The 15,163-nt window shown below is 42.9% G+C and overlaps 1 protein-coding gene across 1 annotated transcript in view; it reads right to left on the bottom strand.

Annotated features, from left to right (window-relative positions):
* Window positions 1–1,476: 1,476 nt before the first annotated feature.
* LOC147428880 (uncharacterized) overlaps window positions 1,477–15,163 on the bottom strand; it is a 23,646-nt gene continuing 9,959 nt past the window's right edge. Inside the window, exons 3-4 of the mRNA XM_086495259.1 lie at window positions 9,893–10,103; window positions 1,477–1,671 (exon numbers count right to left, since the gene is read on the bottom strand). Of these exons, the coding sequence (XP_086351385.1) occupies window positions 1,550–1,671; window positions 9,893–10,103 (333 nt within the window). The 3' untranslated portion in view covers window positions 1,477–1,549. The remainder of the gene's footprint in view (window positions 1,672–9,892; window positions 10,104–15,163) is intronic.

Below are 15,163 nucleotides of genomic sequence, written 5' to 3'. Positions count from 1 at the left end.
CTCAAAAATCAAAATGGTAGGATTATGCTTAATATTTGGTTATTCTTACTCATTATGAAGAAAGGTACTATGCTTACTACTCACGTCAACTACATTGGGGGTCTCATGCTTCAATGTATTCAATGTACTGAAATCAATGCTAAAGTAGAAGAAGACGACGTTCTTGTTGTTCTCCTTAAAAGTGACACAATTTTTTGGAGTGCAGAAAGGTTGTTACTATGTTGCGAAACCTTTGTTAATTTCAAATTTCCAAGAGTATTGACTTCTCTTCGAGAATATAAACATGTTAATTCAAATATAATTATCCATCATTTGAAGGAGAGTACATTAGTCCTACTCTTCTGATTCAACATTAGAGACAACATACTGCTACTAATACTTCTGCATATGGCAAAGGTAAAAGTATTATTAAGTGTTCAATTTGTGACAGAACTAATCACGTTGATAGAGACTTATTTTACTAGAACAAACAAAAGGTCAATTGAATAAGAAATCAATTGGAAGATGAACTAGATGCTTGAACTCTGTGTTGCAAAAAATCTTGTGTATGTTTGAAGAGTGAAGTTTTTCAATTAGTTTCTTTTAGATTTTTTCACAATAATCTCTATTTAAAAGGGCTAGACACTAATTGCATGATAATTTAAGACCCCCTTCACTATAAAGCATGATCACTTAAATTAAATGTTTCTAGGTCCACTCCTATGGTGTAATCTCTCCGGTAAAACCTTCACAAAAAAGGGCCACAAAAGGAGAAGTGGACAACACTTGATAGGAGGGTTTTGTAGATAATCAAGCATCTTAGTATGGATACATTAGATAACAAGATTAGGAAAATGAAAAAGTTTTTTCATGGACATGATAATTAATTTTTAGTACATAAAGGTGATGCATATATAAATTCCATTTCAAGTGTCATATTAAAACTCTTGAATCACTGGATTGTTTGTTAGATGTTTGTGTCTGCCTTTTGGCCTTTGAGTAGAGGATTGCTAAAGAGGAATTGAATGTTGTTTGCTACATGTCAATTTGAATATTAAAACTTAAAATGTGTAGCAAATAAAATTTAAAGATGGATGGGACAAGTTCAATACCTGGGATGTAACACAAATAGAAAAACAACGATCTTCAACATACAAGATGCATCCTAATAGTATACTCATTTGCAATTACTAATTAAAAAAAAATAAAAATTGATGTACTAAACAATCATTTGTGGCAAACTTACACCTACTCTCATGCAACTTACTTGCAGTGCATTTGCAGCACCCAATTAATTCTTTACTTGCTGGAGCTTAACTTCATAGATAGATAACAAGGCATATGCACCCTTTTGTTATATATTACATCATATCTCAATAGTTCTCTATTTGCAATGCATTAAAAAATTGGTTCAGAACTTGAAGCTCAGATCTTCAGAAGAATTATTTCAAGTATTATGATCAACAATATGCATTTGAAATTTGTGAGCCTATCAAAAGAACAAAAATCGGAGAATTGATGCCAATGTAATCGATGACAACTTTGGGTTAGACTTTCGATAAAATGAGGGTTACGTGCTTGTGTACATGATGGGAGTAAACACCGCAATTATAATCAAGAATAGCCAAGAGCTTCCTTGATAGACTCTCCAAGAATTGGCACCATTTTTTGAGACATTGACTGTGAAATTTCCTGCAAGGTAAATAAGAAGGTAAGTATCGACAATGACAAAATGAAATAATGATATAAGAAAGAAACTCCTACTATATTTAAACAATTTGAATAAAATTTACAAGAAAATCCATAACAAAAATGCGAGCACTTTTTGCATATCTCAAGATACCCTAAAGATCCAGTTGCTTTTAACAAAATATATCACAAGTTGTATGCTATATGGTTACATAATTCTCTACTATTGTTGATCCCGAGGGGCAACCTTATTGAGAGGTCACCCGTCCTAGTACTATCATTGCACATGCACGTTTAACTACAAGGTTTTCATAACCTCGTCTAGCCATCCAGACCCCAAAACCTTAAGGTGTTAGAGACCTCCAGTCTAGCCTTGTCACAAGTTGGGCTTACCACAACAATCGCTCCCTTAAGCCAACAAACTTGGGACGCTCATTCAGTATCCACATTATGACAACCAATATCCACTAAGGATGACAAGGCTCCACAAATGAGGTCAACACGTCCAACCATGGCTCTGATACCAATTTGTTGAACCTTTTCGGGAGGTCACCCATCCGAGTATTGTCATCGCACATGCGCGTTTAACTACAAGGTTTTCATAACCTGTTCTAACCATCCAAACCCCAAAACCTTAAGGTGTTAGAGACCTTGAATCTAACCAATTTATGCAAGTTTTGTCACAAGTTGGGTTTACCCCAACAATTATAACAAAATTATCAATAAGAAATAAAAAAATTATAAGGGAGCTAATGTATTTGAATATGCCAATCTAAAAAAAGAGAGGTAATGGTGGTTAACTTTTTTACGCACATTAAAAAAGCTATAATTCTTTGTTGAAGGAATTGTTCAGTAGTATTATCCACAACTGAAATTAAAGTTGGTAAACTCCCCGTTTAACAATTCCTATACACCTTGAAAAGAGATGCAAAGAATGGAACTCTATGAACATTTTGAAACATAATGTAATTCAAAAAAAATTATGAGACGAGGGAACAAATGTACAAGTGGAGACATTGAATCCAAGAGTATTCATATAAATTCTTTCGACTTGTTAAGTGAATGGAGGAAATCACACCTATGGTGGAAAAAGATGAAAGTACAATTTTTCCTTTTACGAGGCATTTAGTCTACATCTTTTTCTTTCCATACAATTGGAGGAATCCTTTTTTGTTTTTGTTTTTGCCAAACTCACAATAGTGAGTGAATATATTAAAATCTCAAAGAAATTACAAAATGACCTCAAGCTCAGACTGAGCCTCAAGGTACTGAAGATTACAACTTGGATGTCCTTTCTCCGAGGTTAGCAAGAACATAGTAGGTGTACTTTAAAAGTAAGCTTTTACCTATCGTAGTATGCCAAAATGGCATGGGTAGCCCTAGATCAATCGTTCGAGACTTGTTTGTTTCTGAGCAAACAGATTGTCACTCTGCTTTCTTGGATGATCTCTGAGAAGCTCACCACAACAAGGTTTCTTTCAAACACCCGACGGTTCCTCGCTTGCTATATATGGCGAAAGAAAAGTATCTGACATTTTGAGTGCATATAAGAAGAGCCAGACTTTCCATCTTTTGAAGGAATAGATCAGTCTTGAAGAACTTGATTTGCCATGTCTTTTGTACCCACTTGCAAATCTTCCCTATCAGGCCCCTGATTTCCTGACATTCCATGATAAGGTGGGCCAGGTGTTCTCTAGCTATCTTGCAACCTGAGCATCAATCAGATCCAATTCCTCTTTCCTGGATTTTTACGTCTGTTGGTAGAGCACCCCACAACACCTTCCACAAGAATATCTTCATATTCTAAGGCCACTTTGGCTTTTAGATGTTCTCCATGACCTCTTCCCATTGTTCTCTCGGTCATTGTCTCTTCCATATTTTGTTGAGGGGACTACACCAATTATTGTCATGCATTAATACATGATAATTGCCTTTTGAATTTGGTTTCTGGAAAAGGCTACTTCTGGGCCATCTCTAGGATTCCACTCAAAACTGGATTCACAAATCGGCATTACCACATTATCAAGCTCTTTCAATATTCTATTGGCTAGCAATATCTCATAGCCATTTAGTTGATACTGGGTTGCCAACGCAAAAATGGATTCCCAGCTCTTATTGTTACCGTCCCAAAATTGACCAAGCCGTTTAATGCCCTTATATTTACTTTCTTGGAAATTTCGGTCCAATTGGGACTTTGAGGTGGCCTTAAAGCTTTAGAAAGCCAGCGGGACCAGTGCAAGATGGAGTTCTTGAAGTACCTAGTTTCTTCCTCCCACTCCAATACCGCAGCTGCACTTTTGCACTTCCTTACCAATTCCCTTGAGATGACCTCAAGACATAAGATGGACCAATTTGGGGCAAGAAGTTTGTCATGTAACTGAAGCCATTTCCACCGTCCACCTTTCCATCCAAGTTTTGTTGTATCTAACATGTTCTTGGTCATGATAGCCCAAACTAGGTCCTGTTTAGCCATTGAGATCATAAATTTGGTACACAGGACCTCAGTATGGACAACAAGGTTGCGAATTCCGACGACCTTGGTCAATTGGACGAGCGATTCACTCCCATTTGGCCCATTGCCATGGTTGGGAGGTTTTCGTATTGTTTTTTCATAAAAATCTTTTTACTGGTTTTAAGAACTCTTTCCAGTTGCACTTAGCCATCTTGAGAAGAGGGCTTGTAAAGGCCATATAGGGGAGCATAAATGAATTTATCACTTTAATGTGGCCCAGGAAGTGGAGAAGAACATACTCCCACCTTCTCATTTTTGTTCTAACTTTCTCATACCCATTGAAGTCTTTTTTGTGGGTAACATCTACCCCCAAGAGGGTTCCTAGATGCCTAAAAATATTCACAATCTCCCCTATCCAAATAGAAGGTCGTTTTCTGATAGGGAAATCATATCCTGAAGGCTGAGAAATAATTTTTGAGTGAACCAAAAAGCAAGAAAAACCTAAACTGAGAGGGAGGAGCTTATGCAGCCTTCAACTTTATCTATATATCTATATACCCACCAATGAAAATGACATCTACTCCAAATATTCCACACATTCCCAATCAATGGTCTGAAGGGCCGATGCAATTATCATTCTAAGAAGATGTCAAACGCCATGATAATATCATCTCTCTCTCTCTCTCTCTCTCTCTCTCACTCAACATGGTATGCCTTATGATTGGAGTACTAATTGGGTTAAGCCTTTGCATAAAGGAGGGGATGTAAAGAATGTAAGCAACTACCGCACTATAATGATTGGGTCTCTTATGGCAAAGTTGTTTGGGTGCATAATGGAGATGAAATTGAGTGATTGGGCTGAAGAGAATGACAAGCGTGCAAAGGGACAAGCGGGTTTTCGTCGATGCCATAGCACCATTGATCATCTTGTCACTCTTCGTGTTCTCATGGAGGAAAGTCGGTTGAAAGGCAAGCGATTGTATTGTTGTTTTGTGGACTTTAAGAAAGCCTTTGATATGATTCCACGTAACAATTTGTGGAGAAGGATGGAAGAACTCCAAGTGCCAAGTGAGTTTATGCTTGCGGTTTCTCGAATCTATGAGAAGGTGATTTGTCAATTGCGCATGGGAAGAGAAATTTCAGAAATTTTTGTAAGCACTATTGGGGTTAAACAAGGATGTCCATTATCACCAACTCTCTTTGGTCTATGCATCGATCAATTGGAACAAATGGTACTTGATTTTATGCAAGAAGAAGGCATTGAAGAGGTCACTATTTGCAATGCGGTAATCATGCTTTTGTTGTATGCGGATGATGTAGTGCTTCTAGCACACACTTTAGAAGATGCACAAAAGCTTATGGTTGTCCTTGAGAACTTTTGCTTGCATAGTGGGCTGATTGTAAATGAATCCAAAACAAAGGTTATGCTTGTGAAAACCAACCATAAGGAGAAGCCATGCATTGTGTACAACAACGAGACACTTGAAGTTGTTGAGAGCTTTAAGTACCTTGGCCTTGAGGTTCCATCCAATCACAAGTGGACTGAATGTGCTATGCGTCGTTTGGAAGCGGGAAAGAGAGCATATTATGCATTTGAGAACATGTGTAATGCGGGAAACATCAAGTGTTGGGTTCTCAAGAAGTATCTTTTTGATGCATTGGTGACACCGGTTCTTCTTTATGGAGTTGAAGTGTGGGGCGGGAGCATCTCAAAGTCTACTTGGAAAGAGTTTGAGAATGTCCAAAAGCGTTTTCTTACAAACTTTCTCCAAGTTAAGACACAAACACCATATATGCTCTTACTTCTTGAGTCGGGATCTCTTCCAATTGAGGTTATGGGCATGGAAAGGGTTGTGGAGTACATGATAAAGATGCGTCAAAACCCCTCACATCGACTTCCTACAATTGCATGGGAAGCAAGCAAAAAAGTTCAAAAGACGCATAAAAGCAAGATCTTGAGCACGGGATGGATGCAAGACATAAAGAAGTGGTTTGGGAGATGGGATGCATTACACTTGCTACATGATGCTTCAATTGACTCTCAAGTGAATGAAGCTTTTCTACAACGCCAATGTATTACGGCTTGGGAGAAATCCGGTGGGTCACGCTTCATACATTACACCACCTATATTGCCCCCAACTACAAAACCATGTTCTTCGCTGAGAGAGGAAACCGTACTCACACTTACATGCTTGAGCCTATTCCCTTGTCCGCGATACGCACTATCGCAGCAATTCGGCTTAGCTCCCATTTCCTTCGATGCGAGATAGGGCGTTGGGGCAATGGAGAAGAGTCAAATCGATTGTGCACATTATGCTCACTGCAAGTTCGAGAGTCTGAGTACCACACACTACTAGAGTGCTCAGCTTTTGATCACATCCGAACTTGCTTCTATCACATTTTCAGCCATAACTTAGACCTACACACTTTCCTCTCCCAGCCAAAGTGTGGGCTCTCCATTGCGACTCTCATCACTACAATTTTGGAGCATCGAGAGTCACTCATCAGCCATACACATACTACATCACATGTAACTTTGGTCCCATAGGTCATATTTGACCTCCGAGGACGATAATAAAATCTATCTATCTCTCTCTCTCTCTCTCACTCTCACTCACACACACACACACACACACATTGGGGGGATGAAGAAGAAGAGGACATTGAAATAATTTTGTATCAAGAAAATAATGTTGATTGGTTAGCTGATTCCTCTTGAATAGCAAGTTTTGAGTGCAAATTTTTTCAAGAAGTTCTTTTAACGTCTCAAGTGGGATTCCTCCCATGATGTCAAAAGTTCTCTCTCTCACTCACACACACACACACACACACGCACACACAGACATTGGAAACTCCCTTATTTTCGGGCATGAATCAACATCTCTCCAATTGTTCAGCATAGGCCAAAGCTTTGAGCGTTCAGTATTCTATGGAGATCTCGCTCTCTCTCTCTCTCTCTCTCTCTCTCTCTCTCCCAAATAATGTTTATTGTAAATTGGGCCCATAGTTGGCATGGTACTAATTGGACTGTTTTGAGGGGCGCACATATGACGCAAGGAAGTGAAAGTTAACCTACGGCAAGCACAATGGGATATAAAGAGGAGCATAGACAAGGTGATAGGTGCCCATAATTCCATGCACCTCTAGGCCTAGCCATTGCATCGTAGATCAAGGGTTGGTACACAAATCGGGCATGCGACCTCAATGTGGTACTATATGAAATAGAGGGTTGAGATGTCAAGTGCATTTGTATAAGTTACGTTGTCAAGGGTTTAGAGGCCCTCCTTCAAGCATCTTACGTCGTCAAGGGTTTAGAGGCCCTCCTCCATAGGCACTTGCAATGTCATAAGTGGCCACCAATAGTGTAGATCTTTCCCTAGTAATAACTAAACATCCACTTTTTCCATTTGACAACCCTGTCTCTTTTATCCACAACATTCTTCTTCATGCCTTGGCACTTATCCTCTATGGCAATAGCTCTGCACCTAAAAATGCTTAACTACCTCTTGCATACCACCCTAAGTGAGGACCTTTAGAAGTCTTAATATGGAACACACCATTGTGTCTTTGGTTTCACGAAGGACCCATTTTTTTCCAATGACCCAAGAACGGTGTTGGAAGGGGTAACTGGCTCTACCAGCTAGAAAAGGAAGAAGAAAGTTGCACATGGAGTCAAAGACAATGTAAGAGAACCCACCTCATTGGCATTAGAACCAAATGATCTTTACCTATATAGTAGCTATTTTCTTTTGGACTATCCTATTTTATAATTGCACATGTTTTTTGTTATCATTACTTGTAGCTTTGACAAGGTTTGCTCGGTATTGGCTTTGCTAAAAAAAAAACTCGCTCAATGTTTAGTAAGACTCCACAATTGTGAGTGAATGTGTTATATTCACTGAGAAAGAAATGTACAATAATCCTCAAGCATGTTAGGTGCCTTGAGGGGTCGTAACACATTTTTTGGAGCTATACAACCCCTGACAGATGAAAGCTGCCTAAACAATTACATTTTGTTAGCTGGTTGTGACCAAAACCATGATGGCTAGCTTTAATTGCTAGTTTTCGCTCCTCACAAGTCTTGCTTTTTCCGATAGATAAGATTACTTCCCTGCTTTCCCGACTAATCTCTTTGAAATTGGCTATTGACTGATGATTTCAAAGACATGCAAGCTCCTAGCCTTCCTTACAAAAGACCTTTAGCATTTAGTAGACATCTTTCTCTAGTACACATATGTACTATTGAGAAAAAAAAATCCAAAGTTAGAGGGTGGTTGCTTAGAGTTGGCATGCATCGGTCTACTCTAGGGTGAGGGGCCGAGCTAGTCTGCCTTCTTCGCTTGTGGCCCTCCCGTCTTGATCCCTCTCTTTTTTACTTTTGGAAGTGGCTACCTCTCCCACCTCCTCCTAAGAGGAGTACACGTGGATGTTTCATGTTGGCTCTTCCCTTGTGGTCTCCCCTTTTGTGTGGCAGGTAAAGGGTGTCCAAGTGGCAACAAGCAAAGGCTTTTGATGGGGCGTGGCTCCCCATAATAGTCTTGGGATTTTCATGGGTTCGGCATCGATTCTAATTCACAATGGTAAATTTGTTCGGCCTTTGCTTTTACTGCTCTATTTGGCCAAACGCCTTTGGTTTGGCATGTTCTGTGAGCACCTTGGTGTGAGATGACAGACCACTTGAGGTGGTAGCTCTCATGGTGCAACCTTTAATCTTTTTGGTATCTTGATGTAGTGCTTGGTATATATTGTTGTAACTTGAGGTGTGTCTTTTTATTCTCTATATAAGTTAAGGGCTTCCGTGTAAAAATCTCAACCTTATCGACTCATATTTGCGAAGTTATGTCTCTTGCATCTAATTGTGGCATCCGCATCTTCGTCTGAGCATGGAGGTGTTGTAATTCTTTTTGGTATGCTCTAATATATATCAACTCACTCCCTTTGAGAGTATTGCAAAAATAAAAATAAAAATTATAAAGAGAATCTCAAAACAAAACTGGCCAAAAACCAAACTATGAGCCAACACTCTCTATTTATGCAATGTTCTCTCTTTGAGACGAGACCACTGTAATTAGTCCTCTTTGCCAACCAAGAATAAATTTCAAGCATTCTTTGCACAACCTTTACTTTGTTGCAGAAGCCTTGTACAAGATGTGGGAGCTCCACATATTTTTCTCTTATTTACTTGAAATCTACCCTAAGTTTCTCTCCTAATGCACCAATTTGTGTCAGGTTGCCTGAAGGCATTAGCTTAAAGAAATGTGACTATGTGAATGTCCAAAGACCCTAAACTACCAAAGTGCACATAAGGACCTACGGGTTTTAATCTATTCGGTAGCTTATATAGTTTCACATGCACTCGCGTAAGAAAACGATGAAGAAACAACCCACAATGGTGGCTATGCAACTTGTATCTTCATAAGACATATCCTTACAATGTGATGCATGTGTCCACCATACTCTCAATCAAATAAGCTTTTTTTTTGTAGTAGTACAAGCATTCCCGCTTGCAATGACACAAAGCACCTCTGTGAGCACCATCCTAGTCACTTGGCCACATTCGAACCCATGACTCGAGTCATGGTGGACGACTGCTCAACCAACCAAGCTAGCTCCTTTGGATTCAATCAAACAAACTTACACAAAGCAAATATGGCCATTTCGTGCTCAAAACAATGCCTGATGAATATAACAAGTGTTCAAAGGCTACAAGTTAACATGCATGCAACAAGGGACCTTGAGGGAAATTGGGATGACAAGAGCTCACATAGTACCTGTGGCACATCCAGATTGAATAGCGTCTTTGACATTCGTAATTGTGGCATCATTGTTGAAGCGAAAGTCGGCAAGAACGTTAGAGATGCATGATAGTTCCACCAAAGTTTGGTTGGCACATGTGCCTCCACAAAATTGTTGTTGAGTCGTCGCATTCACCAGCAATACGCCAGATTCATTCAAAGCAGTTCCAAATGGACACTCTACACTCTGCCAACAACCCATACAAAAGCAACAACCTATAGTAAACATCTCTTTAGTGAGTGCTTAAATTTGACTCTTGTGATTGGGGGAAGGGGGGGGGGGGGGGGGGCACATGAACTAGGAAAATTCTTATCTAGCAACATATTACTAAAAAAATTAAACATTTACAAAAATTGAAGTCACATTATTTTTAATTGTAAACAGGTTTTTACACAATAGCTTGGCTTGAGATTAGAGAGGAAATACTTTAACTGCCATTATAATCATAAACTTGTAACTTTGTGTGTGTGTGTGTGTGTGAGAGAGAGAGAGAGAGAGAGAGGGGGAATCTTGGAGAATCTAATTGAACAATCTGAGCACGAGCCAGTTTATTAAAATCTCAAAAAAAAAAAAAAACAAAGTACACTCAAGCTCTCTCTACATCTCCAAATGCTACAAAATCAATATCACTTACCCAACATTATCGGTCAAAACCGCAAAAATTATCTAATTCCTTTCGTCAAGTTCTTCACTTTTTTTAGGGCAATAATCATTTCCCTGCTTTCTTGGATCATCTTAATGAAGCTGGCTATTGAGATGCCATTTTCTTTCTTGTTGCTATGTTTTTGTTTTTGACAAAGGTGGGTTTCTATGACTTTCTAATATGCACACACGATCTAGTTTTTTTTTGGCCATACTCACAATTGTGAGTTGAGAGAATTTATATTAACTCGGAGAGAAAACAATTGCCCTCATGTGCCTTGAGGGGACTAAGGTTCCAACAGAAGCTTGCACAGAGAGAAAAAGAGGGTACTAAACTAGAGATGAGACACCTACCCTCTTGAGAGAGATTTTGTATCCATTTGTGTCTACTAACATAATATGGCGGAAGGGGGAGCCCTTTACACGTGTCGCAATTTGCGACCACTAAAAAAAGCCTCTTTGCACGCAATAAAGAGGGAAGGATAGGAAGAGAGAGAGGCGCGGCTGGCTGTACTAGTAAACATATTATGGCAGAAGAGAGGTCCTTGCCATGTGTCACAGGCTGTGAGGAGCAAGCTAAAATTCAAGGAAATAGTTGTCGCTCTCTGGCGCTAATTCAATGCACAATAGCTCCAATTTTATGATCCTTCAAGCAACTTTTAAGCATTGGAGATTCGATGCATCACCACAACCTCATCATTCTCTCTCTCTCTCTCTCTCTCACACACACACACACACACACACCCACACACCCACTTTATGTTCGTGTGCAATGTTTGTATTGATCTCCATTGCCACCACCTGCAGGTTTGTGTGCGATGTCGTGTACTGTCCACGGAGACGGAGACGGAGAGAGAGAGAGAGAGAGAGAGAGAGAGAGAGAGAGAGAGTTGACGCATATGTATGTGTGAGAAGCCAGTCTCTCTCTCTCTCTCTCTCTCTCTCTCACTCACTCACACACACACACACACACACACACACCACACAAACACAGAAAGATGGATGTGCTACGTTCATGGAAATCTACATTGAAGGAGTTTGTATCTTAGGCCATGGATGCATGTGAGAACATTTGGGGGTTTGTGTGACGACCCGAAGGTTGGGCCGTCATGTGGAGAAGCGTGGTGGGCGCGTTTGCGGAGAAAAGGGCCCGGCTCGGGCGGAGTTGCCTTCAAAGAGGCCCGGCTCGGACGGGACCGGCTCGGGCGGAGTTGCCTTCAAGGAGGCCCGGCTCGGACGGGACCGGCTCGGGCGGAGTTGCCTTCAAAGAGGCCCGGCTCGGACGGGACCGGCTCGGGCGGAGTTGCCTTCAAAGAGACTCGGCTCGGATGGGACCGGCTCGGGCGGAGTTGCGTTCCGTGGGTCGGCGGCCGTGGTGTGTTCCGCGGGTCTTGCGTTCCGGGTCCCTAGCAACACGTAGCCTCAAGCTCCCCCGCACTCACGAAGGATCATAGCGTGCCCTGGGGAACCTTGCGCGGAGCCCCCACGGTGCACGAGTGCGTGGAGTGAGGCTAGCGTGTCTAGGTGGGGGGTCCCCTCCCGTGGCCGTTTTCGGGAGGCTCATACCCCTTATATACACCCCCGGTTGAAGAAAGTTCGACGTCCTCATCGAACGAAGGGAAAAGAGAGCTTGGCTATGCATGGGCCAAAGGTCTAAGGGGTGCATATAGTGCAAAGTGCGTGAAAACTGTACCCGAGATGCAAGTAGATAGCATGCTTTGTTTTTGGAATTTTTGGAATAAAGTGTGTGTATTTTTGGGTTTTTGGCAGAAGGCTGAAAAGATATGCTTTGAATACCCAAGTAGAATTCCCCATACTTGAGCATTCCCCAAAAGGTAACCCGAGGTGCGCGGAGCCACCTGCTGCGTTGGCCCGCGCGGAGACTTCTTGAAAGTCGAATTGGAGGTAAAGTCCGTCGCAATGCAGCCCTTGCGAAGTTGCAAGGAAACTTACCGTCATTTTGACACGCATTGTAGACTTAGGCTGACACCAGCTTTGGTTTCCAATCGCTGAATCTTGAATCGGGTGAGTTTACTTGGTTAGATGCAGTCTTTAGGTTGAAGTAGCTTTGGTCGTCATGACACCATGAAGGCTTTGGCTGAATCTTCAATCGTCAAACTGATCCCAGTGGGTCCATGTGTGGACTTCATTTGGAGGGCTAGCTCGGTGCCCCTTTGGTCTCTTGTAGACTTGAGTGGGTCTTCAGCTCAGCATGGGCCACAAAAGTGGCCGGGCGCGACGAACTAAGTCGAGTTAGTCCATCGCGTTTTTCTCTTTTTGCTTTTGATATAAAGAGCCCTGTCTGGCTCGCATCTTTCCTTTGTGTTTGGAGTAGTGGGACCAAGTGTGACGGCCCGGGGGTTGGGCGCGTCACGGGACAGGGTGTGACGGCCCGCGCGTTGGGTGCGTCACGGGAACGGGGCTCTGGAGCTCTGATACCAAGTGTGACGACCCGAAGGTTGGGCCGTCATGTGGAGAAGCGTGGTGGGCGCGTTTGCGGAGAAAAGGGACCGGCTCGGACGGGACCGGCTCGGGTCAAGGTGCGTTTGCCTTCAAAGAGGCCCGGCTCGGGCGGAGTTGCCTTCAAGGAGGCCCGGCTCGGACGGGACCGGCTCGGGCGGAGTTGCCTTCAAAGAGGCCCGGCTCGGGCGGAGTTGCGTTCCGTGGGTCGGCGGCCGTGGTGTGTTCCGCGGGTCTTGCGTTCCGGGTCCCTAGCCCCACGTAGCCTCAAGCTCCCCCGCACTCACGGAGGGTCATAGCGTGCCCTGGGGAACCTTGCACGGAGCTCCCACGGTGCACGAGTGCGTGGAGTGAGGCTAGCGTGTTTAGGTGGGGGGTCCCCTCCCGTGGCCGTTTTCGGGAGGCTCATACCCCTTATGGTGGGGGCGTTTGCGGAGAAAAGGGCCCGGCTCGGGTCAAGGTGCGTTTGCCTTCAAAGAGGCCCGGCTCGGGCGGAGTTGCCTTCAAAGAGGCCCGGCTCGGACAGGACCGGCTTGGGCGGAGTTGCCTTCAAAGAGGCCCGGCTCGGACGGGACCGGCTCGGGCGGAGTTGCCTTCAAAGAGGACCGGCTCGGGCGGGACCGGATCGGGCGGAGTTGCATTCCGTGGGTCGACGGCCGTGGTGTGTTCCGCGGGTCTTGCGTTCCGGGTCCCTAGCCCCACGTAGCCTCAAGCTCCCCCGCACTCACGGAGGGTCATAGCGTGCCCTTGGGAACTTGCGCGGAGCCCCCACGATGCACGAGTGCGTGGAGTGAGGCTAGCGTGTCTAGGTGGGGTGTCCCCTCCCGTGGCCGTTTTCGGGAGGCTCATACCCCTTATAGTTTGAATATAGTGAATCCCTCAAAATGATGAACAAAGATCTTAGTAACCTTGGTGGGAGAGAGAGTGTTTGTATGTTTTATTGAGAGATCGATAGGTTCTCACACACACATGGAATATGCCAAGAATGCAGTGTACAAATGTTCTATATGGGCCTCAACCATGGAACAAGAATCACAATTTAGCTGAGATAAAGCCCACGGAAATGACACACTTAAAGAACAAAGTTGGCGAATCTTAATCACAATATATTCCAAAGCCCTCAGTGTTTGGCACTAGGTTGATATCAGAAGATATCCTACAGGGGGCAATCAAGCAAAGTCATAAGAAGATGGCTATGTGTTTCAGGCGGAATTCAATCTGGAAGCCGTGATTCAAAGCCTTGAGATATGCTGTGCACACTCAGTTGTGTCATATTTTATGGGCCGGCATATGACAACCCAAGGTTTATGGGAGTGGGCGATAGTGGCGACCAACGGTAGAAATGCGATCTACCAATTTACGGCAGTCAGAAAAGGCTTCTATGTGGCAAGATGTGTTGCTGAGCAAACTATTTACGAATTGGTCATGAGAGGAGGCATACGGTGAGGTCCCCATTTTGCTTATGATATGCCCTGGATGCTCGAGTTATGTCTAAACAAAGAATTTATAGACTACTTCCTAGTGTGGGTCACGCTCAAGGGCTTTCCTCTTTGGTTCAGGACCATGTTGACTCCATAGTTGCCTTGCTAGGTAGGGTGTTGTTCACCCCGAAGTTGTACCAGGTAAGGTTAGGATTGGACATTAAGGTGTGCATATTGTGGAATATGAGCAACCCTATCCCCAAGTACATGGTTTGAACCTGGAGAGTATTAGAGCATATCAAAAGGAATTAGTGTTTGCTTCATTTCCAAATGCATGCTGTAAATGCTACAAAATTGGATACTATGTTAGGGATTGCCTCGAGGTGGAAATTGCCCTTATTCCAAGGATCGAGACAACTTGGAGGCGAGTCACAAGAGAGGTCAGGCCTTCAACATATAGTACTAAGATGGAAGCAAGGACAAGTGAATAGGATGGGACTTGCGGAGTGGTGGCTAAAGAGACGGATAGTACTGCAATGGAGATGCAAGAGGAACTAGCTACATTGGTTGGACCTTCTAGTGAGAAAAGCAAAGATACTAAGAGCCATTTGAGGAGATGTAGGATAAACTTAAGCAGATTGGTAACGCTGACTCAATGTCGCAGATGTTCAACAAATCTTGCCAACTTGAGTCGACTACTAGCGATGCTCAGGGTGACAAATT

Source organism: Adiantum capillus-veneris, chromosome 22, assembly GCF_014529385.1.
Source record: "Adiantum capillus-veneris isolate H3 chromosome 22, ASM1452938v2, whole genome shotgun sequence".
In the NCBI taxonomy this organism is placed as follows: Eukaryota; Viridiplantae; Streptophyta; class Polypodiopsida; order Polypodiales; family Pteridaceae; genus Adiantum; species Adiantum capillus-veneris.
Note: the sequence above shows the minus strand (reverse complement) of the source record. Positions and strands in the feature narration are given on the sequence as shown.